General features: G+C 58.5%; 1 protein-coding gene across 2 annotated transcripts; it reads left to right on the top strand.

Moving 5' to 3' along the window:
- The first annotated feature begins 90 nt into the window (after positions 1 to 90).
- Positions 91 to 16,867, top strand: LOC123378702 (ciliogenesis associated TTC17 interacting protein). 2 transcript variants are annotated; one of them, XM_045032801.1, is made up of 10 exons: positions 91 to 116; positions 656 to 808; positions 7,521 to 7,721; positions 8,645 to 8,700; positions 11,737 to 11,823; positions 12,547 to 12,717; positions 13,782 to 13,906; positions 14,845 to 14,921; positions 15,612 to 15,700; positions 16,441 to 16,867. In XM_045032801.1, the coding sequence occupies exons 2-10, from the start codon at positions 727 to 729 to the stop codon at positions 16,651 to 16,653; spliced, it is 1,101 nt and encodes a 366-aa protein (XP_044888736.1). In that variant the 5' UTR covers positions 91 to 116; positions 656 to 726; the 3' UTR covers positions 16,654 to 16,867. The 2 variants fall into 2 exon arrangements, with proteins under 2 accessions (XP_044888736.1, XP_044888735.1); XM_045032800.1 differs by lacking the exon at positions 91 to 116 and adding an exon at positions 119 to 157.
- Positions 16,868 to 26,561: the final 9,694 nt, after the last annotated feature.

The raw sequence follows: 26,561 nt of genomic DNA, 5'->3' as shown, positions 1-26,561 counted from the left end.
GCGAACACGGGTGGGGGCCGCCTCCCCCGCGAGACCGTGACCCGCTCCCGGCTGTCCTGTCCCTTTAAGAGGCGGGGCGGGCCCGGTTGCCGCGGAGACCGTTGGATACATTGCAGGCGAGCGCCGCGCGTGGGGTGGAGGAGGCTCCCAAAGCCACGTGGGGTTTCCCCTGGCCAGGGGTTTCGGGGTCACTCCGGGCGCTGCGTGCGGCCCTGGGGGGGGGGCGGGCTCCTTGTGAGCCCTGAAGGGAGGGTTGGGGGCACTCCCGTGGGGTGGGGTGGGGTGGGGTGGGGCTGGGGGAAGGGCCCGATCTGGGACTGGCATGAATAAGGGGGGCCCCTGGGGGCATGCACAGAGGGTGCTCCGTCGGGGGGCTGCATAGCTGGGGGGAGGGCTCCATCTGGCGCTTGTATGGAGGGCTGAGGGGGTGGAGGCCTGGATGGGGGGTGTCTGCCCCCCAGGGCTGTGCACAGAGGGCTGCGGGGCTGCTCCATCGGGGGGCTGGATAGTTGGGGGGAGGCTCCATCTGGGGCTTGCATGGAGGGCTGAGGGGTGCAGGCCTGGATGGGGGTGTCCCCCCCAGGGGTGTGCACAGAGGGGTAGGGGCGATTTCCCTGCTGCCAGGCACAGGAGTCTCACCGGTTCTCCCGTACAGGGCCTCCGGCTGTGGAGGTTTTGATCTGACTCCTCTGACTTTGAAAGTGTCGCCTGGTCTTTCGCCAAGGGATGGATGACGCCGACTCGCCAGCGCCGGTGCAGAGGGTCCAAGCAGCCAGCGAGGGGGCCACTGAATTCCTCTCGCTCATTGGTGGGTGCCTCTCGGGTTTCCGTTATCCGGTGGGGTGCGGGGTTCGCTGCTCAGCCACGGTCGCCCCCCGTGATGGAGGGGAGCCCGTGAACGGCAGCCGCGTTTCCAGCCGCTCACCTGGCCCCCTGCAGAGCCGCGTCTGCTGCTGGATGGGTGCGGGAGGGAATCTCGTTCGCTGGACCAGCCGCGGTTGGTGAAAGAGACACGCTTTCGAGCACCACGGAGCTCGTCCTCAGGGCTGGGTATGTGTGCGTGTGGCTTTGCTGGCAGAGCCGTGAGCATCTGACTGCAGAACCTGTCCAGCGCTGGTGCACCAGGGGGTCTCAGGCCCCGGCCTGTTTACTGGCACCCGGGTCTGTCATTCTGGGATGATGCGGGAGTCTGGTGTCTGCCATGTGCTTAGCGTGTGTGTGAGACCGTGTCGTTCGCTAGTGGCTGGGCCCAGGGACTAGAACAGCCTGTGACTTACAGCTAACACAGCTATTCCATGGCACAAATGGTAGAGGCCTGTCTATGGCGCAGACCGTCCCAGGCTGCTCCAGAATGTCACCGTCTAACAAGCTACACTATTACTGCGTTCCTTTAAAAGATCCTTAGGTGACAGTCTCCTTCTGGCCTCCCATCTGTAAGGGATCTTTACTGGGCTCCCCAGCCTGCTTTGACTCCCCCCAGTCCCCGCTGTGCTCTGCAGAATAACAACAGTACTTTGCACTTATGTCGGAGGATGGCAGAGCCCTTCCCAGCAACAATTAACCCTCAACAGCCCTGTGAGTGAGGGGTTTGGGAGGCAGGAGACTTGGATTCTGTTCCCAGCCACAGCCTCACTGTGGGCAAATCACATCCCCCTGCTGTGCCTCTGTTTTCCCCATCTGTGAAATGGGAGTAATGAGACTGCTCTGTGGCACCGAGGGATTGTGAGGAGAGTTGGTCACAAAATGTTTTTTTCCCCCCTATGGAAAATAACTGTCAAGTTTTTGGTGAGAAATTGGAATCTGAACTGCTGCTGCAGTGTCTCTGGGGTGTTGCAGTTCTGATGCGTCCTGCTCTTATTCTCCTCCTTTGTCTGGGCTCTCTGGTCAAACTACATCTCCCATGATGCACTATGGCCTCCCCTCTCAGGGAGGTGTGCATCAAGGAGAATAGGAGCGTGAGTCTTCCAAACTACAACTCCCAGAATTTTCAGTTTCCATGAAAAAATTTTCAACTTGCCCTAGTTGTGATGCTCGGCTATTTCGTTTGAGACCCTTGGGTGGAAGTTGCTGCGTAAACTCTGATTATTATTATTTTATTGCTATTTTGTTAGGGAAATACTGTCATCCCATTTTATGGCAGGGTAAACTGAGGCAGAGAGAGGGGTCAGATGGCAAGACAGTTATAGAACAGATCCCGGGACTCCTCGCTCTCAGAGCCCCCTCCCTCACCTCAACATCACGCTCCCCATCAAGAGTCAGGAATAGAACCCAGGAGTCGTGACTCCCAACCCCGACTCCAGCTGCCACAGATGCTGGAGTTGATTGCATTGCTCAGCAGCATCCCACGGTGTATTCTGCTGGTTTCACTTCTGCCGGAGATGCTGCTGTGGCTGATACCCCATCTCTTGAGGTTGCTGTGGTTTCGATTTCAATGGCACATTTGTTGTGGCTTTCGCTAGGTGCCAAGTTCCCTCCGGTTGCCGCGAGGGATGCCCACTCGCACCTGTGTGTTTCGTAGATGTCAAAGATAGGAGAAGGCTGGGTTGGGACCATCCCCAGGGGTCAGGGCAGGATTGTCCTTCGCAAAAATCTCAGTGTTAGCAAATGTTTGCTGCTAGCCTACCGGTCCCTTTGCTTTGCCCCATCCCAATCAATTTACAATCACCGTGAAGATAATAAGGTGATAAATAATAGCATGGATTTGTCAAGAACAAATTGCATGGAACCAACCTAATGGCTTGTTACCCTGTCAACAAAAGCCTTGTGGATGGTGTCAGACTGCTGCAAAAAAGCAAACATCATTCTGGGCTGTATTAGCAGGAGTGTTGTAAGCAAGACACGAGAAGTAATTCTTCCATTCTACTCTGCGCTGATTTGGCCTCAACTGGAGTATCGTGGCCAGTTCTGGGCACCACGTTTCAGGAAATTAAAAGGTTCAGCACCAAAAGTAAAATCCCTGCGAGCTGCGTGGAAACTTTTTAAAGACACCATAATAGAGGCTCAACTTACATGTATACCCCAATTTAAAAAACATAGTAAGAGAACCAAAAAAGAGCCACCGTGGCTAAACAACAAAGTAAAAGAAGCAGTGAGAGACAAAAAGGCATCCTTATAAAGTGGAAGATAAATCCTAGTGAGGAAAATAGAAAAGAGCATAAACTCTGGCAAATGAAATGTAAAAATATAATTAGAAAGACCAAAAAAGAATTTGAAGAAGAGCTAGCCAAGGACTCCAAAAGGAATAGCATATTTTTTTTACATACATCAGAAGCAGGAAGTCTGCTAAGCAACCCGTGGGGCCACTGGCCGATCGAGATGCTGAAGGAGCACTCAAAGCCGATAAGGTCATTGCGGAGAAACTAAATGAATTCTTTGCATTGGTCTTCACTGTCGAGGATATGAGGGAAACTCCCACACCTGAGCCATTCTTTTTAGGTGACAAATCTGAGGAACTGTCCCAAATTGAGGTGTCATTAGAGGAGGTTTTGGAACAAATTGATAAACTAAACAGTAATAAGTCTCCAGGACCTGATGGTATCACCCAAGGGTTCGGAAGGAACTCAAATGTAAAATTTCAGGACTACTAATTGTCATCTGTAACCTATCATTTAAATCAGCTTCTATACCAAATGACAGGAGGCTAGCTAATGTGATGCCAATTTTTAAAAAGGGCTCCAGAGGTGACCCTGGCAACTACAGGCCAGTAAGCCTGACTTCAGTACCGGGCAAATTGGTTGAAACAATCATAAAGAACAAAATTGTCAGATACATGGATGAACATCATTTGTTGGGAAATAGTCAACATGGCTTTTGTAAAGGGAAATCACGCCTCACCAATCTACTAGAATTCCTTGATGGGGTCAACAGGCATGCGGACAAAGGGGATCCAGTGGATATAGTGTATTTAGATTTTCAGAAAGCCTTTGACAAGGTCCCTCACCAAAGGCTCATAAGCAAAGGAAGCTGCCATGGGATAAGAGGGAAGGTCCTGTCATGGGTCAGTAACTGGTTAAAAGATAGGACACAAAGGGTAGGAATAAATGGTCAGTTTTCAGAACAGAGAGAGGTAAATAGTGGTGTCCCCCAGGGGTCTGTACTGGGCCCAGTCCTATTCAACATATTCATAAATTATCTGGAAAAAGGGGTGTGACAGTGCTGCCCGTGGGAGCCAGCGGAGGTCACTCAATCAGGGTGAACTGCAAACCAAACGGGGCAGACAAACCCCAAACGCTGGTGGATCTTCCACTACTTAGATTTACCAACCAGCACAGAACAGCTTCTGTAGCACCTCACTGGTTCCTCAGACGTCCAAACCCCGCAGTTCCCTTCAAGTGCCCAGCCCCAGGCCTCCGGCCAGACACACCTGTCAGATCTGATGATGATTCCTGAAAATCTTCTCTCATCCTATAAAAGAAAAGGTTCTTCCAGTCCCAAAGGATCAGCCACATACCCAGGTCCAATTATAACTTAGATCTTACCCAAAATACCTGCTACAGCCAATTCTTATTAACTAAGCTAAAAATTATTTAAAAAGAAAAGCGAGAGAGTGTTGGTTAAAAGATCAATCTACAGACAGACTTTAATTCAATTCTTGAGGTTCAGATACACAGCAGAGATGAGCTTGTAGTTGCCAAAAGTCCTTTCAGAAATAGTCCAGAGGTTACAGTCCAATGTCCATATTCAGGGTGGCTCCAGTCAGTGACTGGGGATCTCAATCCTTATGGCTTAAGGTTTCCCCCTCTTGAAACCCAAAGCAGATCTGAGATGAGGCAGGATCGTGTCCCAAGGTTCTTACACATTTCCAGCAGCCTTTCGGTCTGAGAAAACAATAGGCTTAACTCTCCTTCCAAACATCCTGGCAATTAGCACAGGGTTATTTATCCATTAAACAGTTCAGATGCAGGTTACCACAACCTTGAAAGAGATACATAGACAATAATACTATTTCACTCAAGCATCTTCCTAAATGTTAATATTCCTTTTTTGATCTTTGAATTAAAACTATAGCAATCGACAAGATTTGTTTGCTTACATCACAAGCCCTGAGCAAACATCTCCCCTTCTACCTCTAACAATGCAGACTTGCATTTCAAAGCTCTGTTCATTTACCTACCTTCCTAACCAGTCTGTCCAGTTCACCCATGGGTCAGGTCAGTCTGAGGTAATTAACTCTTTCTGGCCCTGTCATCTTTCAGTGAGATATTATATCACACTCATAATGTCACAAGGGGTAAACAGGGAGGTGGCAAAATTTGCAGATGATACAAAACTACTCAAGATAGTTAAGTCCCAGGCAGACTGCGAAGAGCTACAAAAGGATCTCGCAAAACTGGGTAACTGGGCAACAAAACAGCAGATGAAATTCAGTGTTGATAAATGCAGAGTAATGCACATTGGAAAACATCATCCCAACTGTACATATACAATGATGGGTCTAAATTAGCTGTTCCCACTCAAGAAAGATCTTGGAGTCATTGTGGCTAGTGCTCTGAAAACATCCACTCGATGTGCAGCGGAGTCAAAAAAGAAAACATAATGGTGGGAATAATCAAGAAAGGGATAGATAATGAGACAGAAAATATCATGTTGCCTCTATATAAATCCATGGTGCACCCACACCTTGAATACTGTGCGCAGATGTGGTTGCCCCATCTCAAAAAAGAGATATTGGAATGGGGAAAGGTTCAGAAAAGGGCAACAAAAATGATTAGGGGTCTGGAACAGCTTCCGTATGAGGAGAGATTAGTAAAACTGGGACTTTTCAGCTTGGAAAAGAGGTGACCAAGGGGGGATATGAGAGAGGTCTATATAATCATGACTGGTGTAGAGAAAGTAAATAAGGAAGTGTTATTTACTCCTTCTCATAACACAAGAACAAGGGCAGCAAATGAAATTAATAGGTAGCAGGTTTAAAACAATTACAAGAAAGTATTTTTTCACAACACACGGTCAACCTGTGGAACTCCTTGCCAGAGGGTGTTGTGAAGGCCAAGACTATAACAGGGTTCAAAAAGGAGCTAGATAGATTCATGGAGGACAGGTCTATCAATGGCTATTAGCCAGGATGGACAGGGATGGTGTCCCTAGCCTCTGTTTGCCAGAAGCTGGGAATGGGCAACAGGGGATGGATCACTTGATGATTCCCTGTTCTGTTCATTCCCTCTGGGGCACCTGGCATTGGCCACTGTCGGAAGACAGGACACTGGGCTGGATGGACCTTTGGTCTGACCCAGTATGGCCGCTGTTATGTTCTTATGAAAGATGTGGACAAATTGGAGAAAGTCCAGAGAAGAGCAGCAAAAATGATGAAAGGTCTAGAAAACATGACCTGTGAGGGAAGATTGAAAAAACGAGATTTGTTTAGAAGGCTGAGAGGGGACATGATACCAATTTTCAAGTACATAAAAGGTTGTTCGAATGAGAGAAAAATTATTCTCCATAATCTCTGAGGACAGGACGAGAAGCAATGGGCTTCAACTGCAGCAAAGGAGGTTTAGGTCGGAAATAAGGAAAAACTTCCCAACCGTCAGGGGAGTCAGGCACTGAACAAATTGCCTAGGGAGGTTGTAGAATCTCTGTCAGTGGAGGATTGTAAGAACAGGTTCGACAAACACCTGTCGGGGATAGTCCTGCCATGAGTTCAGGGGACTGGAGTAAACCTCTCGAGGTCCCTTCCGGTCCTACATTTCTGTGATCGTTCTGACTGCAGTGCTGCCTTCCCCCTGCAGCATGGCAGAGAATCCATCTCACCCCTTGGCATTTACATCCTTGAGATATTTGCCGACCCTTCCCCACAACCCCTTGGCCAAGTGAGACAGAGCTTGTTAAATCTCTCCTCCAGCCACTGATCAGCCCCCTCGCTCGTCTCTGAACTCCCTGTCACGTGTTTACTGAGGAGCCCACAACAAACGCACTAGATGTTTGCATCCGATGAAGTGGGCTGTAGCTCACGAAAGCTTATGCTCAGATAAATGTGTTAGTCTCTAAGGTGCCACAAGTTCTCCTGTTCTTTGTGCGGATACAGACTAACACGGCTGCTACTCTGAAACAAACACGCTGTTGTTGATGTGGGTGCACCAGAAAGACTTCCAGCTCCATGGCGTTACTTAGGAGACAGGCAGCCTTGTGGCTAACGGACTGGACTGAGTCAGGACTCCTGGGTTCTCTTCCTGGCTCTTGAGGGGAGCAGGGTCTAGTGGTCAGAGCAGGCACTGGGATTCAGACCTTCTGCTCCATCTCAGCCTTCCTGTGTGACTTTAGGGCAAGTCCCTGTCTCCTGCTGTGCCTCAGTTTCCCCATGTGTTACATGGCACCATAACACTGACCCTGCCTTGTGGGTCTTTGAGGCTTTACTAATGGATGTTTGAGACTCTTGGTCAGGCAGCAGGAGGGAGGAGTAGGGTTGAGTTTTTGTCTGGGAGGAGGCATCTGGTCGTACTGGGGGGAATGGATGGAGCCCTGTAAGTCTGGGTGTGGCAGTGATTTGGTGACCTGGGCTGTGGTCGTGTTGTGTCTCCCAGGCGCGGAGGAGCTGAGCCTCTGTCTCTTTGCGGAGTCGCTGGTCATGGTCTCGGAGAGCGGCCAGCCGCTCGGGCACTTCTCGGTCTCGGTGCAGCCGGCCTGCTACGAGGAGCAGGGCGGGCAGGAAGAGGACTGCTACCTGGTCCATGCCACCAGCCAGGGCACCATCAACGAAGTGCCCTGCGGCTCCTCCATCACGGGTAGGCCGAGCTGGGGTCTGAAAGGGGGAGTGGCTGGGGCAGAGAGACACCCGCTCTGAGATGGCAGATGGGCCCCGATTCCCCCCCCCCCGCCGCCCCTGCCCCTCTTGCTCTGGTGAGGTCCCTCGTCCCAGTCCTCTTGGCCCCACGCTGCCCAGCCTTGGCCCATTGGCTCCGGCAAGAGGCAGAAGTGGCCGTAAGCGCCTGGGGGGGGGGCCAGGAGAGGGGGGTTTCTCCTGGGGATCGCTGTCAGCCTCAGCACCTCCAGGCCTGACCCTCGCCAGCTGGCCCATGCCTCCTCCCAGCGGTGCGTCCTGGGGCCCTGCACCAGCGCCCCTCGGATCACCAGGCGCCGGGCGTCTCTCACGAGCGAGATGAGGCCTGTGGCGGGGGGACTGGGGGACCACACCCTTGCCCCCTCCAGCACGGAGCAGGCAACCATTAGGAGCCCCCAGGAAAGTCCCTGCATTAGCTGCCGAGAAGGAACTACACGTGAAAATGGGCCATGCCGTGGCGTGGAGATCCGGATACGCAGTTCTGGGCCTGACTGTGATTGGCTCCCTCCAGCGCTGCCGACGGTGCCGAGAGGCAATGGCGCAAACAGGTCACGGGTGCTTCCACCGCCAGCTGGCGCACGCGGACAAAGAGTCCCTCCCTGGCGGTCCTGTTATTGTAGCAGGGACATCGCTCCGCTGGGATCCGCCCTGGAGCGCCCGTGTGCAGCGGCTGGGCAGCGGCAGGCAGACGGGGCACCGGGACTCCATGCAATACTGGGGAAGCCCTGGGCTCCCGGTACATTTCCGGGGCACCTGCAATCAAGGCCAGAGGAGCCAGGCCGGGCCAGCGGGCGGGGAACACTGGCGAATGGTGCTGATCTGGGCCGAGCCTTTGGCTGAGTGTAGTTTTTGTTTCCTCTCCATCAGCTTACGTATCAAAGCGGCTGGAAACCCTGGAGCAGCATCAGCAGGAATACGTGAAGGTAACTGCCCGCTCCCCTGCGGTCGCCGGCAGAGGGCAAGATAAACCTGCCGTTATCCGGCTCCTTTGCAGCCGTTCCTTCCCCGAGGTAGATCTCCAGACCGTTCTCTGGCCTCTCTCTGGGTTAGAAGGAGCTGTCATGGGACTTACTTGTTCAGCTGGTGTCACGGAGTGTCTCAGAGCTGCTTTCTCCTCCCTCCTCAGGTGGGACGCTGCCAGCCCCCCTCTCTTGGGCATGTTGCCCCTCCTCCGATTGGGCCTGTACCCAGTCAACCCTCGGCGGGTTGGGTCTGCTCGGTCTGTCTCTGAGCTTGGGGCACTGGGCCCGTATGTGGCCTTGTTGGCCACAGTGAAAGCAGCCCATGTCTCGTGGGTCCCCTCGAGGGGGTCGGGTGGATCTGACGCTGGACGTTCCCCTTTGGTGGGGGTTCTCCATAGGGCCCCGCTGGGACGTCCCGTGGTGACTCTCTCTCTGCGTTGAGGCAGACCTGCCCCCTCGAGACTCCTCCCTGCCATCCCCTGCCCGACTGTCCACATATTGGTCGGCCAGCTGGCCGGCATGCTGCGGGTTCTCCGGCTTCTGGTCCATCAACCATCGCTTCAGGTCGGATGGGCACTGCGCATACAGGTGCTCCAGTACGAATAGGTCAAGCAGGTCCTCTCTGGTTTGGGCCCCGGCTGTCCACTTGCGGGCGTACCCCTGCGCCCGGTTGACCAGTTGCAGGTATTTGACTACCTCTTGGTACATCTCCGGGGTCAGCCCAAACTCGCGGAGCAGGGCCTCTTTGAACAGGTTGTAGTCCCGCGCCTCCTCTCATTCGGGTACACCTCCACGGCGGTGGAGTCCAGTAAGGGGGTGAGGCGCCGGATCCTGTCTGCAGGGTCAACCTGGTGCAGCTCGCAGGCATTCTCAAAGGCCGTCAGGAAGGTGTCTATGTCCTCCCCCTCCTTACGCGGGGCCAGGAAGTTCGTATCGAAGCTCTTTGTAGGCTTGGGCCCCCCCTCACTCACCGCAGCCGGGGTCTTACTGTTGTTCTGCTGGGCCAGGGCCAGTTCATGTCTGCGCTGCTCCTCCTTCTCTCTCGCTTCGAATTCACGTTGCTTCTCCTTCTCTCTCGCCTCGTATTCACGTTGCTTCTCCTTTTCCCTTTCCTCGAATTCACGCTGGCTTTGTCTTTCCTCATGTTCCCTCAGCTCCTTACGCTCCTCCATCTCCATCCGTTTGATCTCTCTCTCCAAGTCCAGCCGCCTGAGTTCCACGGAGGCCGAGCGTCGCCGGGACGATCCCCTGCCGGCCGGGGGGGTCACGGTGCCCTCGGTAGCTGGGCTCCTCCTCCCCCTTCCCCTAGGCCTAGGGGTGGGGGGTCTCGAGGAGCCCTCAGCAGCCGGCTGACCACTCCCAGTGGGTACAGACCCTGGTGTCTGCGCTGCATCTGCCGGGCTGCTTCCCTCAGAGACCGGGTCCGGTTCATTGACTCGATCTCTCTCCTCCAGCCGGGCAATCAGCTGGGCCTTGGTGAGCTTCCCATAGTGCAGCCCCTCTGCTTACATTGCTCCACCAGGTCACACTTGCGCTGCTGGGCATACATCTTCCTGCTGGCCGCTCGCAGGCCGGGGTGCTCGCCGCTCCCCACGGGTTCCAGGGGGACCCCTAGTGTGCCAGTCCTTGAGGTCACCCCCTCTCTGCCAGGGTCGAGCTGCAGACTCCTCCGCCCCTGGGATCGCTCGCTGTGATCCCCCGGGGGACCCTGTTACTGCAAAGTCCTTCTCTCTGGCCACACTCGCCCAGGGGTGAATCGCCCCTTCGTTTTACTGCTCCCCAGTCACTTACTGCAGGAAGCGCCGTCCGCGGGGTGCAGTCGATCCCACCGCTGCCACCAGTTGTCACGGAGTGTGGGGGAGTCCGGCCCTGCACCCCTCTTCCTGGGCTCACAGTGACTCTCAGCCAGCGAGTAAAACAGAAGGTTTATTGAACAACAGGAACACAGGATACAGCCCAGCTTGGGTTCAGAGCCAGGACCCCTCAATCTGGCCTTTCTGGGGGGTTCAGGGTGCTTGGATCCCAGCCTAGGATCCCCTGAAACCCACCTCCCAGCTCCCAACCCAAGACTGATTCCACTTCCCCCCTCCCTTTGTCTAGCTACAGCCAGAGGTGAGACCTCCCCTCCCCCAGGCCAGGCTCATGTTACAGCTGCAGACCTGTCTCTGCCTACCAAGCACAGAGACAGTCCCTGCTCTCACCTATCAACCACACAGACAGCCCCTATTCCATCACAGCTGGGATTAGAACCTGGCTCCTGCCTGCTCCTAGTCCCCGTGCTCCAACCACTACACGGCACAACCGCCTCGGCGTCCTGCTGCCGCCCCCTACTCGGTGTTTGTATGTTTGTAGGCAGCGCTGCCGGCGGGCGTGTTTCTCTCTCCCTGTTCTTTATGGGGTAGCTGGCTCCGTTCCCCTCCAGGTGTCACCGGCCCCTGCTGCCCGCGTCCAGTCTCAGGGCAGAATCGCAGTGGTTCCTGCGCTGCAGATGATTGGCAGGAGAGGCAGCTGGGCTGCTGGGCCCTGCAAACCTGTCCCCGGCTGTCCTGGGTCAGATCGCTGGTCCATCCTGTCCCCAGACACCCTGGATCTGGCCATCGCTGCCAGCACCCCTCCTGGATCAAACCATTGGTCTTCATGGCCTGGCACCATGCCTCGGGCCATGGCCAATACCGGTGTCTTCAGAAGGTGGAACCTCCCATGGTGCACTGGGCCAGTCATACAGTGCTGCCCATGGAAGCATCCTTCCTGATCCCTGCGGCACTGAAGCATGAGGGTTGGTCCCCCTCTCGCTGGGTGTCTGAGTGGGGAACAAGCAGGTGAGCTGCTCTGGCTCCAGACTTTACTGAGAGCAAATGAGGTGAGACCCCAGGGGGCCGGATTGTCCCCAGAGGGGATATGCCCCCCAACACCCCTGGCCATAGCAGCCTATACCCTGCCAGGTCCTGCACCCCTGCCCTGCGTGCCTCACTCTGCTGTCTTTGCTCCCTCGTGCAGTTCAGAGCCCACCCCCTGGACAGAAAGACCCACGTAGTGAAGCGCGGAGACAGGCTGGTTGTCACGAAAATCATTGAGGAAGGGGAGGTGAGATGGGGGGTGATCGCGTCTGCAGGGATCTGAAAGCCTGGCTGGCCCCTTGCCCCCGTCTGCAGAGCCCTGGGGCGGGGAGCTCCCTATGGGGCTTCCCCTCACCCCCATCCCACACCCGGAACGCCCTCAGCCCTGCTAAGCCTGCTCCACGGGCTGCGGCTGTCCCATGGCCAAACAGCAGGAGGCGCCATTGCCTGCACCAGTCCCTGGCTCCCATTGGTGGGCTGGCGGAGACGGGGTGGGGCAGAGATGGGGGGCAGGGCTGGTTGCACTAGCAGGGCAGCCTCGGGGGCTTGCGGGGGTGGGGAGATGCTCTGAGTCAGCAGCCGGGGTCGGGTTGGTGGCCCCCAGCCTCGGAGTGGGGATGGCGAGTCTCCCTAGGGGCGTAGGTTTCTGGGGGGAGAGATGGGGGCAAACCTCAAAGCACAGGGCCCCGATCATCCTAGGCTCCCTGCCTGGGTCCCTTAGCAGGAGGGGGCCTCACCTCCCAGCAGCGGTTCAGCCTGTGTCGTGTGCAGGGCCAGCCGGGGGTCTCGGGAGCTGAGCTGCCCCCTCCCTGGGGCACAGTTGTTGCCCGTGAATGTCTCCCTCCCTCTTGTTCCCGTGGCGGGGGGTGCAGGCTGATCGCAGAGCCGGCCTGGGATGCTGGGTCCCGGGGATCCCACGGGCCAGGCTGGGTCCCCATCAGTCCCCTCCCCACCCCCCATCTCTCTGCAGCATGAAGTCCAGACCCAGAGCGTCTCCTACAGCTGCGCCTCCCTGCACGGCCTCATCTCGGAAGCTGCCAACTTGCTGGTGCTGCGGGTGCTGGCCAGGCGAAGGGCCGTGCCCCAGAACACCACCTTCCTGGCCTTCGACACCGAGGCCTGCGTCTGCACCTCCACCTACGTGAGTGCTGCCACCCGGGCACAGCCGCCCCCGAAAGGGTCTGCCCCAGGGTGGGCAGGGCAGGGACTAGGGGATCCTGGCCCCTGACGGTGGGATCTGGGTGGGGAAGGGGCTCCTGGACAGTGGGGTGCAGGGTGAGTGGGAGGGTTTAGGGCAGGGGTGAGCAAACCTCGGCCCGGGGCCCACTTCCGGCCCTTCAGACATTTTAATCCGGCCCTCGAGCTCCCACTGGGGAGTGGGGTCCGGGGCTTGCCCTGCTCCGGCGCTCCAGCCAGGGAGCAGTGTCGAGGCTTGTCCCACTCCACGCGGCTCCCACAGTCAGTAGCATGTCTCCCGCTCCAGCCCCTACGTGTAGGGGCAGCCAGGGGGCTCGGCACGCTGCCCCGCCCCAAGCACACCCCTGCAGCTCCCATTGGCAGGGAACTGTGGCCAATGGGAGATGCAGGAGCAGCGCCTGCGGATGGGGCAGTGCGCAGAGCCGCCTGGCTGCGCCTCTGCTTAGGAGCTGGACGAGGGACATGCCGCTGCTTCTGGGAGCTGCTTGAGGTAAGCGCTGCCTGGAGCCTGCACCCCTGACCCCCTACACCAGCCCTGATCCCCCTCCTGCCCTCCGAACCCCTCGGTCCCAGCCCGGAGCATCTCCTGCATCCCCAACCCCTCATGCCCAGCCCCGCCCCGGAGCCCCGCAGCCCCAGCTGGAGCCCTCACCCCCTCCCATACCCCAATCCCCAATTTCATGAGCATTCGTGACCCACCGTACAGCTGGTGGTGGAGTCTCCGTCACCGACAATTTCTGAATCAAGAGGGGCCGGCACAGGAATAAAGATTTGGCTGCTTTTGGAGGGGCACTTTCTGCGCCCCCCGCAGCCAGAGGAGCTGGCTTCCTCCCCTCCCCCATGGCTGGAGGAGCTGGCCTTGGAATCTACGAATCTGTGACCTCCCTCCATGCCCCCCGCCCCCCAAATATCTCCTGGGGGGCGGGAGCAGGGGGGGCCCTGCCCTGCCAGAGGGTTAAAGGGGCTTGTCCTGCTCCCTGCTTCTCTCCCCCGGCTCTTCCTCTCCAGGCCGCCTTGGGTTTCCAGAAGCAGCAGGTGGGCGTGACGGAGGTGGAGGTGTTTGTGCTTGAGAGGGCCGTGTGCCCGGACGAGGGCATCCCGATGACCTGGCAGTTCTGCTTCCTCTCCGACGGGTAGGAGACCCCAGCGGCCCGTCACCCGCCCGAGCCCTGCTCGGCTCCCGGGGCCCCTCCCGAGCGCTCGCTCTGCCCTCCCTGGGGCCTGGGAACAGCCTGCCCGGGTCCCTCGACCGCCGGGCCCCATCCTGGCCCCATCGCTCCCGGGGGCTCGTCGGGGGAGCCTTGCTCCAGGGATTTCCAGAGGCTGGGCTCGCTTCCTGCCCCAGCTCTCCCAGGGCAGCGGGGTCTATGGGGGCGGGTGAGGGGTTCCGGGTCCTGTCCCTCAGCCCCTGAGCCAGTCACCCCCTTTGGCTGTTAAACCCCCCTGGAGCCACGCTGGGGAAGTGCAGTTCCCTGGGCCTCTTGCCCCACTCCCGCTGCCAGCTGCCCTGCAGCCTTTCCGGGCCTGTGCAGACGGCAGCGGGAATCCAAGCCGGGGCCTTGTCGCCCCGCAGCAGGAGGGGAATCGCCGCTCGCTGTAGGGCTGCGTCTGCGTGGGAGCCCGTCCACTGACCCTAACCCTAACCCATCCCCCCCCGGGCTGCTCTGCGGGCCCGGGAAGGGTCACGCCAGGAGCGCAGCCCTGCCATGCTGCTGAGCCGGAGGGCGCCCCGTGCCGTGCCAGGTGCCCTGGCGCTTCCTCGCCGTCCGTCGACACGAAGGGGTGACAGCGGCGCAGCCAGGAGCCAGCCGCATTCAGCCCCTTGGCCGGGGAGGAGACCCCATGGCAGAGAAACGTCTGTCTGGCCGCACAATTCCAGCTGCCCCCAGAGCGGCGGCGCCCGCCCACCCCCCTGCACATACAGGGGAATAACGAATCCACGGCACCCGTCTCGGCGCCAGGCGCGGGGGCTCCCAGGTGCCCCTGGCGGCCGGCCCCACAGCCGGGCATGGGGAGGCAGAAGGTAACGGTGTATGACCAGGTCCTTCACCCGCTCCTCTCCATCACCCAGACATCTGGCCCGTCGTGTCCAGGTTGGGTCCCCGGCCACCATGCTGCTCCAGCAGCTGCCCGTTCTCATCGATGTAGGTAAGGAGCCTGGAGGGGTCTAGGGGTGGGGATAGCGTCCTGGGCCGGGGAAGGGGGTCCCATGGTACGAAGGGTACCTGGGTCTGTGCCGGAGCTCTCTGAAACGAGCCTCCTTCTGATCTGGTTCCGGGCGCGGCTAGTCCCTCCCCAGGCTGCGGATGTGATGTGAGACTGAGCGTGAGGGATGTCACAGAGCGTGGGACACATGCGTGTCCCCGTGGTGTTGGGAATCGCAGACACTCACCCTCTTCTGCCGTCGCTGACCCAGGCACCGGTGGGACCGGCTTGTGGCAGCACTAAGAAAGCTGGCCAGCGTGCGTCCCCGCTGCCCTCTGTGGCGAGAAATTGGAACCACCCCGCTGTGTGTCAGAAGCCCCATACTGCCAACAGCTAGTGGAGACTCCTTGAGCTCACATCTTGGAGCAGGAGGCTCTGGGGCCCAGACCCTCAAAGGTAGATAGGCTGCTTACTCCCGCTGATTTCAGTGGGGCCAGGGCTCGCTCCCTGCTGCTACCGCGCGATGGCGCAGGGCGTGCGGAATAGCGGCGAAGCTGGGAGGGGGGCCAGGGGATTGGGACAATGGAGAGAGCCGGGTTAACCCCTCCGGGTGCTGCTGGGCACGAGACAGGCTGGGCTCCCTAAACCCCGTGTTCCGAATCCCGCGTCATGAGACCAGCCCGCTCTCCCCAGACGAAGTGGAGCCCCGGCCCGTCTTCGAGAAGAAGCCCCTGGACTGGGAGGAAGACGTGCAGCTTTATTCCCAGTTCCTGGACAGGAAGGTGAGCTGGGGGAGCGCGGGGCTGTTCTGAGGTTGGACCAGCCGCCCCCGGGATGCAGCTCCTGGCACGAGGCGGGGCGGCGCAGGGGATGTCACTGGTCCAGCCTGCAGTGGAGAGAGGGAAGCGTGGGAGAGGGAGGAGCAGGGGCCGTGGGGCACAGTGTGGGGAGCCGGGGTCAGAGCAGAGCCAGGCGTCAATCCCGCAGCGTGGGAGAGGGAGGAGCAGGGGCCGTGGGGCACAGTGGGGGGGAGCCGGGGTCAGAGCAGAGCCAGGCGTCAATCCCGCAGCGTGGGAGAGGGAGGAGCAGGGGCCGTGGGGCACAGTGGGGGGAGCCGGGGTCAGAGCAGAGCCAGGCGTCAATCCCGCAGCGTGGGAGAGGGAGGAGCAGGGGCCGTGGGGCACAGTGGGGGGAGCCGGGGTCAGAGCAGAACCAGGCGTCAATCCCGCAGCGTGGGAGAGGGAGGAGCAGGAGCCGTGGGGCACAGTGGGGGGAGCCGGGGTCAGAGCAGAACCAGGCTGGGTGAGGGCGCCACGGAGGGTTTGCCCCAGCACCGGGAGCTCTGGAGGGGCAGCCGGAGGCTGGATTGCGCGTCTATCCCAGCCCTACCGTCGGCTCGCTGTGTGGGCGGCTGGCTGCCAGCTCTGGAGTCGGGCGCAGGACTCCAGCTTGCGGGTTCCCTCCCCCCGGCGCGTTACCCCCGCGTGGAGCTGATGGAGGTGGGGCCTCTTTCCCGCTGCAGGAGGAGCTGCAGGCCGGCCACACCTCCTATGCCCGGCGCCACCCGGAGCTGCGGGCGCTGCTGGCCGACTTCCTGCAGCTCCTGCTGCTGCACAAGCCCGACGACGTCCTCACCTTCGCCGCCGAGTTCTTCGCCCCCTTCGCCAGCCAGCGCCCGCCGGGCAGCACCTTCCGGGCCTCCGGCAAGCCCAGCCCCTTCCGCGCCCGAGTCTGAAGGGCATTAAACCGGCGGGCAGCAGCTTCCACGCACGGGGCTCTGGTCACTTAACCCGGGGCGGAGCAGGAGGCCGTGTGGGGCTGGGGGAGTCGCTCCCCATGGGGTTGGGGCATCCTCCGGTCAGTTACATGGGAGGGGCTTAACCCCCAGACCAGAGCCGTAACTAGCTATTGTTGCGCCCAAGGCAAGAATATAAAATTGCGCCCCCGCCCTCTTGGCTCCCCCCACATTGCAGCCGTGCTGCGCCCTCCCCCCCCAGCTCCTCCGGCCGCGCCCCCCCCCCAGGCTCCTCCAGCCGGGCCAGGCCCACCCCGCTCCTCCGGCCGCACTGCCCCCCCCTTGCGCCTCGCTCCTCCAGCCGCGCCGTGTCCCCCCGACTCCTCCGGCCGCACCGACCCCCCCTCGGCACCTTGCTCCTCCGGCTGCACCGCGGCAGCACCACGCCCCCCCCCTTTTTTTTTTGTTGCTTGGGCAAAAAAGTTAGAGCCGGCCCTGCCCTCCCCACCCCAGCTCACCTCCGCCTCCCTGCGCCTGAGCCTGCTGCCGGTTGCCTCTCCGCCCTCCCAGGCTTCGCACGGGGGGGGGCATTCAGGGGAGAAGGTGGAGGCGGAGCGGAGGTGAGCCCTTGCACCCCTCCTCTTTGCGCGCCCGAGGCAGGTGCCTCACTCGCCTCGCCCTTGTTCCAGCTCTGCCCCAGACCCTCCGGCCTCGGACCAGAGTCTGCCACGTTCGGCCTAAGCGGCCGGGCTGGGGAGAACGTGCAATGGTGCCACCACAGCCCGGTCCCTTGGCAAGCGGGAGCCCGTTGAGCGGATCCCCACCCCGCGCTGCCTGTTCCTTGCAGCCCTGGTGCGGTCGGGTAGCCGTCCCCAAGGCCCCCAAAGCAGGGGGTTGTGGGTGCAGAGCACCCCAGGGGGGCCACGGCCCACACTTCACAGCTGTGAGCTGAATGAATGAGGGGATTTTGGTAAAAGACCAGCTCAGGGAAACGCCCGGCTGTGGCGTCCCGTCTTCGTCCGTTGGAACGAGACAGAGACTGAGATCGGCCGGCCGGCCCGTCCCCTCACCCCTGGTTTTGTAACACATGGCGAGGCTGGGAGGGAAACCACAAATCAGCTGCGCTGGGCGATTTCAGGCAAGGGCAGCTGGGTGGCCGCCAGCCTGCGGGAGTCAGGTGGAGATGGGAGCCAGAGTCTCTGCCGCCGGCTTCCTGGGCGGGTTTGGAGCCTGGTGCTGACTCAGCCCAGAAGGATCAGGAAATTGACCTTTCCTCTTGTAATGGGGGCGGGGGGGGGGCTGCTGCCTTTGGCACGAACGTGAGCTGCCCAAACTTCTGCAGGGTTTTGCAGGTGCAGACGTCTACCCCGGCCATGCCCCGTTGGTCCCCAGTCCCCCTCTCCCTTCCCAGGGCTGCCCCTACAGAGGATGGTGGGAATGGGTCTGAGACAGGGGGAGGCTAAGGGGGCTGTGGGCTATAAGTGTCCCGCTTCCACCGTCACCACCGCCTGGGGAAACTGAGGTAGGCTGAGAGCCCTTCTCATAATACCTGTCCCTTCCAGCCCAGCTCTCAAGCCGCTGGGACAGAGGTAAGTTGTAGGGGTGGGGGGGAAACTGAGGCACAGAGCGATTCTGACCTGTCCTGTGTCACCCTGCAAGTCTGTGGCAGAGGGTGCAATAGGACCCAGACCTCCTGACTCCCAGCCCAGACCCTGAACCACATCCCTCCCCCGCAGAGCTAGGAGCAGACCCCTGGAGCTGAGTCCCCCCCTCCTCTGCTCTAACCTCTAGGCCGTGCTGCTGTTCCAGGGCCAGTGGGGCTCTCGGGCTGGAGCTGGGGACAGGCCGCCTATCCACGTACAGGGAGAACAGAGACTGGAGCCCGTTAGCCCAGAGCACTACTTGCCCCTGGCTTTCCACGCCTGGAGGGTGATTCACCAGGGCCAGACAGGAACCCAGCTCCCCGGGGCGAGCAGCTCCCGCTTACTGCAAAGTGTTGCAATCACAGACTTCCCCGCAGAGCTCATGTGGCTGGGGGGAGGCTGGGCTGGTGGTTCCCAGCCACCACCCCCCCCAGCTTGCTCAGAGGGCCTTTACAGCACCCCGGCAGGATTAACACAGCCCTGGTATCCCTGAGCCCTGCAAACCCTGGGGCTGTGGGAGATGCTGCCGGGTGGGCTGCATGGAGGGGCGCTGCACCAGAGGCAGCTGCTGGAGGTGTCGGCTGCCGGGTGACAAGCATGCTCGGGAGCAGCTCTGCGTCTCCGCGCTGGCACTGGGCCGCCAGCCTGGGGGGCGTCCCTTTGGAGGGGTGGAGCGCTGCGCTCTGCAGGGGGGTCCCTAGGCTTCCCTCCCTCCGCCCCTGCTTGTGTCCCTGCGTGGAGGCAGCCCCTTTCCCCATCCTGAATGACCCCTCTTCAGCCTGGGTAGTGTGGGGGGGGAGAAATTCAGCACATTTCCCCCCCCCCCCCGTTCTCCTGCCAGTGCTGCAGCCCCCAAGCCCTCGAGCCGTTCCAGGCTGGGTGAGAGGGGGCTGTTTTCGGCCCAGGCCTGGGGCCGGGATTCCCTGCCCTAGCCCCAGTACAGGGTGATGGATGAGGTGAGCTGGTGTGTGTGTCATACCCCCCATAAACCCCCCACCTCCCCTGAGTCAGCCGGAGCCAGCAGGTCACCCGGGCAGAAATGCTGCCTTGTCCTGGCGATGGAGCAATCCAGGGAATCCCCCTGGCAAAGCTACTGCAGCCTCAGCTTCCTCCAGCGTGAGGCTTCCTGCTCCTAGGGGAAAGCAGCGTCCGACCCACAGAGCCTCCCCTATGGTCTAAAGAGCCCTGCGGTGGGGGGCTGGGACAGGGCGAGGGGCTGGGGGGCCAGGGGCTCTTCCCACACCCTCGACAAGGTGCAGAACGTCAGCCTGCCCTGGGCTAGCAGCAATCCCAGGTCTGTTCGACCCCTTCCACCCCCACTCCTGCCCCATTGCCACGTATGCCAGCCCCCACCCTCAGCGGTGCCAAGTGCCACCAGCATGCGGCAGTGTGGAGACCCCGGTCTGTGCCACCTGCCTCTGCCCCTTGGCCACCCAGATCTGTCAGCCGTTCCCTATTGTCTGGCACCCTGAGGGCACTGGCCTGCTCCGCCCCGACTGCCCAGGTCAGGAGCTTGGGCCATGCAGAGAGAAGGGGGCTCAGTAAACCTTGGATCTGGCACCCAGGAGCCTCCAAATCTCGATCCAGCCTGCGGGTGCATCTCTGCTTGAGCAAATCAGCAGCACTTTCCAGCTGAGCCCCACCTGGCACCGCCGGGGCGTCTTGTCTGCAGATCCTGGGGGGAGAGGATCTCGCGGGGGGAAGCCAAGCTGCTTCAGCCAAACGGCAGGCCCCAGCCTAACCCCAAGCAAGGGCGGCTGGTCTGTAAGAGCTAAAAGCAGAACCAGGATCATCGTCCCACCCGCAAAGAGGAAACCCAGCCCAGCAGTTCCACTGCTCTCGCGCGCTGGACTCGAAGCGGAGAACAAGCTCACGGGACCTGTTTGGCTGGAAAGCCAGGGTCACACGACAGCGGGTGGCTGCCTGGCTCCGGCTGCTGAGCTCCGGCTCTGCAAACACGGCTGAAGTAAGCCCCAGGGACGGTGGGTGAGAGGGATTAGCCCCAACCCTCCTGTGGGGAAACCGAGGCACGTGGCGGGGCCGTCACGAGGTCACACACGCCCGGCCACCCGTCCGCCCAGCGGAGCAGCCATGCAAACAACCCCTGCACCCGCAGCGCCGGTGATGAGCAGCGCAGACTCCTGACAAGGGGACGCATCCCCTGCGAGCCGGCAGTTGGGCAGGAAACTGGCCCTCGCCCCCATATCCTGCTGCCTCTTTCACTGCCGGGGGGGGGAAACAGGTGGGGGCCCAGGGTGCTAGAGCCAGCGTGAGCAGTAGCAACAGGGGCTGTAAACATGATCTGGAAACGGGCCAAGTGCCCGTCGGTGTCGGCACGTCTCAGGGCCAGGCCCCGTGCGAGGCAGGGCCGCTGACTGGCTGCTGCCTTGCCTGACTGCCGAGCCCGGCAGACCCTGCGGCCTGGGCTGCACGAGGAAGCCAGGTCGACGGACGGCAGCCGACCCCCCCCCCCTGTCAGTGTCTACACTGCAGTGTCGCTCCTGCCAGCGTAAGTCACTCGTGACATCGACTTCATCACGCCGCCCCCGTGAGAGGCCCAGGGCTTAGGTCGACGTGGTTAGGGTGATGCGGTGCCTGGAGACGCCGTTATTTACGTCGCCTGTTGATTGTCAGCCCGGTGTGGGGCTCAGAGCTGGAGCCCCCCCCACCCCCTGCCCTGGTGCAGGGCTCACAGCTGATGATCCTGCCACGTGCCTCGGTTTCCCCACCTGTAGCGCAGGGATAATCACAATGCCTCACTTCAGTGGGTGGCAACGCTCCGGGTGAGGACACGCACCGGCAACAGCCAGCAGAGTGTGCATGTGAATGCCTGCTTTAATGACAGCACTGGCTGTTTGTCGACTTCACTTCAATTGACTCAGTTGTGCAGTGTAGACAGAGCCCTACTGGCGAACAGGGCAGGGCAGGTGAGGGAACTAGAGCGACTGAGCACATCACGGGGTTGGGCTGCGCCCAGCAGCTCCGGGAAAGTCTCCCCTTTCCAGTCATCCCGGCTGAAGTCTGTCACCACTCCAAGGCTCTGCATCGGCTGCTCGGCCCTGCGGCTCAGCCCTCGGCGCCTCCTGCACCCCAGCCTGTGCGGCGCGCTCCGAATGCCACCCCAGTCCCTGGCTGTCCTGCCGCTCCGCCCGCTGCGGCTTTCCCCCATGCATCTGCTGGGCCTGAAACCTCCCCCCAACCCAGTCCGCCCTCGAAACCCCTTCCTGAGCCCTGTGTCTTTCAGCACCTTCACGTTTTTCCTGCTCGAGCAATCCTGACTGGCCAACCCCCAATGCTGCCTCTTCCCCGTCACCTCCAGTCCCCACCCTGCCCTGCACCGGTGCAGCGGCCTTCGGAGCCGGTCCGTGGCGGTTTGGGTTAGTCTGCAAAGCCTCGTGCACACAGCTCAGGGGTTGTGTCGTGCACACAGCTCAGGGGTTGTGTCGTGCACACAGATCGGGTTGCGTCTCACATAGTGTGCGAGTTCTGTAACCAGACTCCCCGGTGTGCACCACAAAGCACAGATCTCTGCCTGGGCCAGGGCCGCACCTTGCGTTCCCCTGCAATAATTCTGGCTCTTCAGGCGCAAATAGAGCAACAGGCACCGCACTTTCCTTTGCATCGAAGGCAGCGACCACAGAAAGGCCTTGAAGCTGCTCTGCGAATAGGAGCTGGAGTCAGAGGCTTCCTCCCCCTCCCCCGGTCTCCCCTCGGCAGAACTCACAGTGGAGTTGGTACAAGCCTGTGGGCCAACGTGCAGAGGCAGGCTGTGGTCCCAAGCACTTGCCCCAAATGTGATGAGTGAGGGGAGCAAGGCCTGCTCACGAGAGCAGGGTCAGATGGTAATTGTGACGCTGAGCCAGACCTTTCCCCTGCCCGGGGTGGCCCTGCGCAGGACCGGGGCCTCGCCCCTGCAATCGAATCGAAGCTCTTTCCCTGGAGGGTCGCTGTCGTGCTTGTATTTCAGGCGCTGGGTCACACCCACCGTCCTTACACGGAGACGTTCCTTGTTCGGTATTTGTTTTCCAGCAGCATCTACGATCGCCCGTCGTGGGGCAGCACCCGCTGGGCTCGGCGTTTTCAGTGCAGAAATCCTTCTCTGTACACTAAGCCTGAGCTGCATGACGCAGCTCTGCTGACCCAATCGCCGGCACGCAGACAGCTGGGTCAGTGGAAGAATGTGTCTGGCGACCTCGCTGTTGTCGCTCGGGGAGGTGCAGGCTGTGTCTACACTAGGGCGTTAGGCCGGCCCCTCCGTGCGCTTCCCACAGGTGGGGTCCTGGGGAAGCCACAGGATCCTGCCCCCCCACTTCACAGTCAGACGTGACTCTCAGCCAGCCAGTAACACAGAGGTTTATTCAATGACAGGAACAGGGTCTAAAACAGAGCTTGTAGGTACAGAGAACCGGACCCCTCAGCTGGGTCCATTCTGGGGCCCAGCGAGCCAGACCCCCACGTCTGCCCTCACTCCCCGTCCCCAGCCAGCTCCAAACTGCAACCCCCTACAGCCCCTCCTCTCTGGGCTGTGTCTCTTTCCTGGGCCAGGAGGTCACCCGATCTCTTTGGTCACCTTTAGCATCCCCTTGCAGGGGGGAAGGGCCCCGGCCATTTGTCGCCAGGAGACAGCGTGTCAGTGATTTATGCTCACTGGCCTTTATCCCACCGGCTTTTCCCCACCCCTCCCTCCTGCAATGCTTGCGGGATGAATGGGCTGGTAGAACAGCGGGAAGATCAGAAGAGGCGCTCACACACCCAGAGCAGGGACACTGCATGGACACTGGCCGAGGTGGAGTGTGACCAACCAGACGCAGCCAAGTCAGCTCTAGTCGCAGGCCATGAGGAGCAGGTCCTTAAAAGGGGAAGGGGCCCTGTGCTCAGGAGTCACTCACAAGCTTGTACCTGCGGTGGAGGCCCTTTGCCCGGACCGCCTGGCCAGTGGTTCGCCGTGTTGCATTCCATGGTGCCTCGGGAAGACTTACCTTCATCACACCGTCCATCGCTGCACTGTGGGACACTTACCTTAAAGGATCCTGACATCTCCAGTGCCAGGCCTGTCCTGGGAGCGTGAGTATGGGAGTGGGAGTGTGACACCTGGCCCCTTCCCTTCTTTTGAGCTTAGCTATCAATATAATAAACATGCTGCTTTCTGCCAAACTCTGGGGGGTTCATTAGTCCTCCCTAAGCTTACTAGCTGACCCAGTTTGGGGTAACACACGGTATTTAGAGGAAACATTAAGAACAGTCCCACTTCATCACAACTAGTCAAGTCTAAAAGCTCTGGGGGTTTCTCTCCCTTTTATTTATTTTGTGTGTAGGGGGGGGGAGAGTAAGCTACAAACATGTTAATGTAACGTTACTGTTATGCATTAAACCAGACAAAAGCAGGACATTAAAGACACATAAAGGACACCTAACCTTAACTCTGCCCCCAATCACGCCTGCTTTACAATACAGTCCTTGCTAAGGAAATCACACACTATTTCTCAGATAATATAATTCTTTCTTTCCCCTAACAGCTCTAGGGCAGAAACCTGTGATTGTGTGATTAAGGACTATTTGGTGATGTGTATGCACAAGGGGGAGGGGCAGAGTTCAGGTGATGTCTTCAACCTTTGCCTTCTCATCTCCTGATTTTTGGCCCATTTAAAGCTGTCATTGAAAAGATGAAAAGGGTCGTGCGTATGTTTCCGTCTCCCTGCTGGCCCGGATAAGCCCTGTTCAGTGTTTGTCTTTCACAATAGAAATTGGTAAGTAGCATGGGGTCCACCAAGGATTTGCACTAGGACCAATGTTGTGCAACATATTCAGGTATGATCTGGAAAAGGGGGTTAACAGCTGACTGTAATGGGTTGGGTCAGAGAGACACCCTGCCCCCCTTGGGACTGCCATCTGATGGCCTGAGACGACCTCTGAGTGCGTTTTCCCTGCCAGCTTGGGATTTCAATACCCTGTCCTGGTGAGCCAGACACATTAGCCTGCTGCAACACAGACCCAGGTCTGAACCATGGCCCCCAAAAGCTGCAGACTTAACTGAAAACTACTTAAGAAGCGCTCCTGTCTCTAGCACCCAGATACCCAGCTCCCAATGGGGTCTAAACCCCAAATCAATCCATTTTACTCTGTATTAATCTTATGCAGGGTAAACTAATAAATTGTTCACCCTCTATAACACTGCTAGAGAGAGATGCGCGGCTGTTTGCTCCCCCAGGAATTAATCACTTACTCTGGGTTAATTAATAAGCAAAAGTGATTGTATTAAATATAAAAAGTAGGCTGTAAGTGGTTCCAAGTAATAACAGACGGAACAAAGTAAATTACCTAGCAGAATAAAACAAAACCCTGCAAGTCTCAGCCTAATACAGTAGGAAACTGAATGCAGGTGAGATGTTCCAATAAGCTTCTTTCTCAGACTAGACTCCTTCCTAGTCTGGGCCCGTCCTTCCCCCCGGTACAGCCCTTGTTCTAGCTCAGGTGGTAACTAGAGGATTTCTCATGACTGCAGCCCCCTTTGTTCTATTCCACCCCTGTATATAGCTTTAGGGTGCCCAGAGGTCCTGGTTTTATAGGGACAGGCCTGTTTTTTCTGACTTTTTCTCATATAGACGCCTATTACCCCCCACCCCCTGTCCCGTTTTTTCACAGTTGCTGTCTGGTTCTCCTATATGGCCTTGGCACAAGGCGGGAATCTTTTGCCTCTCTGGGTCCCCTCCCCCCCTCCTGCTGAATGGAAAAGCCCCAGGTTTAAGCTGGATTCCAGAACCAGGTGACATGGTCACATGTCCTGCGAGACCCCCAACCTTCCTTCTTCCTGGCCTGGCTCTGCAGGTAAACAGAGCCATCCAGCCCATTGTCCTAGCTGATGGGAGCCAGCAGGATTCCAGACCCCCATTAATGGCCCCCACTTTGCATAACTACAATAGAACCTCAGGGTTGTATTTCATATTCCTAGTTTCAGATCCAAGAGTGATACATTCATACAAACAGGATGACCACACTCAGTAGTACGTGCTTTTAATGATGACTTACAAGAGGCCTTTTGCTTGAAGCATATTCCAGTTACATTGTATTCACACTCATTAGCATATTTTCATATAACCATATGGAGTGCAACGTCACAGTGACAAAGTTTACAGATGATATAAAATTACTCAAGATAAGTTCCAAGCTGACTGAGACGAGTTACAAAGGGAAAACTGGGTGACTGGGCAAGAAAATGGCAGATTAAATTCACTGTTGATAAGTGCAAAGTGATGCACACTGGAAAACATAATCCCAACTCTACATATAAAATGATGGGATCTAAATTAGCTGTTTCCACTCAGGACAGAGATCTTGGAGTCATGGTGGCTACATCTGTGAACACATCTGCTCAATGTGCAGTGAAGAGAGTGTTGGGAACCATTAGCAAAGGGATAGATAAGAAGACAGAAAATATCATAATGCCACTATCTAAATCCATGGTAGGCCCACATCCTGAATCCTGTGTGCAGATGTGGTTGTTCCAGCTCAAAAAAGTTATATTGGAATTGGAAAAGGTTCAGAAAAGGGCAACAAAAATGATTATTAGGGGGATGGAACAGCTGCCCTATGAGGAGAGATTAAAAAGTCTGGGACATTCACAGGGGCGGCTCTAGGAATTTGGCCGCCCCAAGCAGGGCGGCACGCCGCAGGGGGCGCGCTGCCAGTCGCTGGTCCTGCGGCTCTGGGGGACCTCCCACAGGCATGACTGCGGAAGGTCCGCTGGAGCCGCCTGCCGCCCTGCTGGCAAAATGCCGCCCCAAGCGCGCGCTTGGCGCGCTGGGGTCTGGAGCTGGCCCTGGACATTCAGCTTAGAAAAGCGACGACTAAGAGGGGATATGAGAGAGGTCTGTAAAATCATGACTGGTGTGGAGAAAGTAGATAAGGACGTGTTATTTACTCCTTCTCATAACACAAGAACTGGAGGCCACCAAATGAAATTAATAGGCAGCAGGTTTCAAACAAACAAAGGGAAGTATTTCTTCACACAGCGCACTGTCAGCCTGTGGAACTCCTCGCCAGAGGATGTTGTGAAGGCCAAGACTAGAACAGGGTTCAAAAAAGAGCTAGAGAAGTTCCTGGAGGACAGGTCCATCAATGGCTATTAGCCAGGCTGGGCAGGGATGGTGTCCCTAGCCTCTGTTTGCCAGAAGCTGGGAATGGGCGACAGGGGATGGATCACTGGATGATTCCCTGTTCTGTTCATTCCCTCTAGGGCAGCCAGGACATTAGGCTGGAGGGACCCTT

Source organism: Mauremys mutica, chromosome 10 (genome assembly GCF_020497125.1).
Source record: "Mauremys mutica isolate MM-2020 ecotype Southern chromosome 10, ASM2049712v1, whole genome shotgun sequence".
Classification (NCBI taxonomy): Eukaryota; Metazoa; Chordata; order Testudines; family Geoemydidae; genus Mauremys; species Mauremys mutica.
Note: the sequence above shows the minus strand (reverse complement) of the source record. Positions and strands in the feature narration are given on the sequence as shown.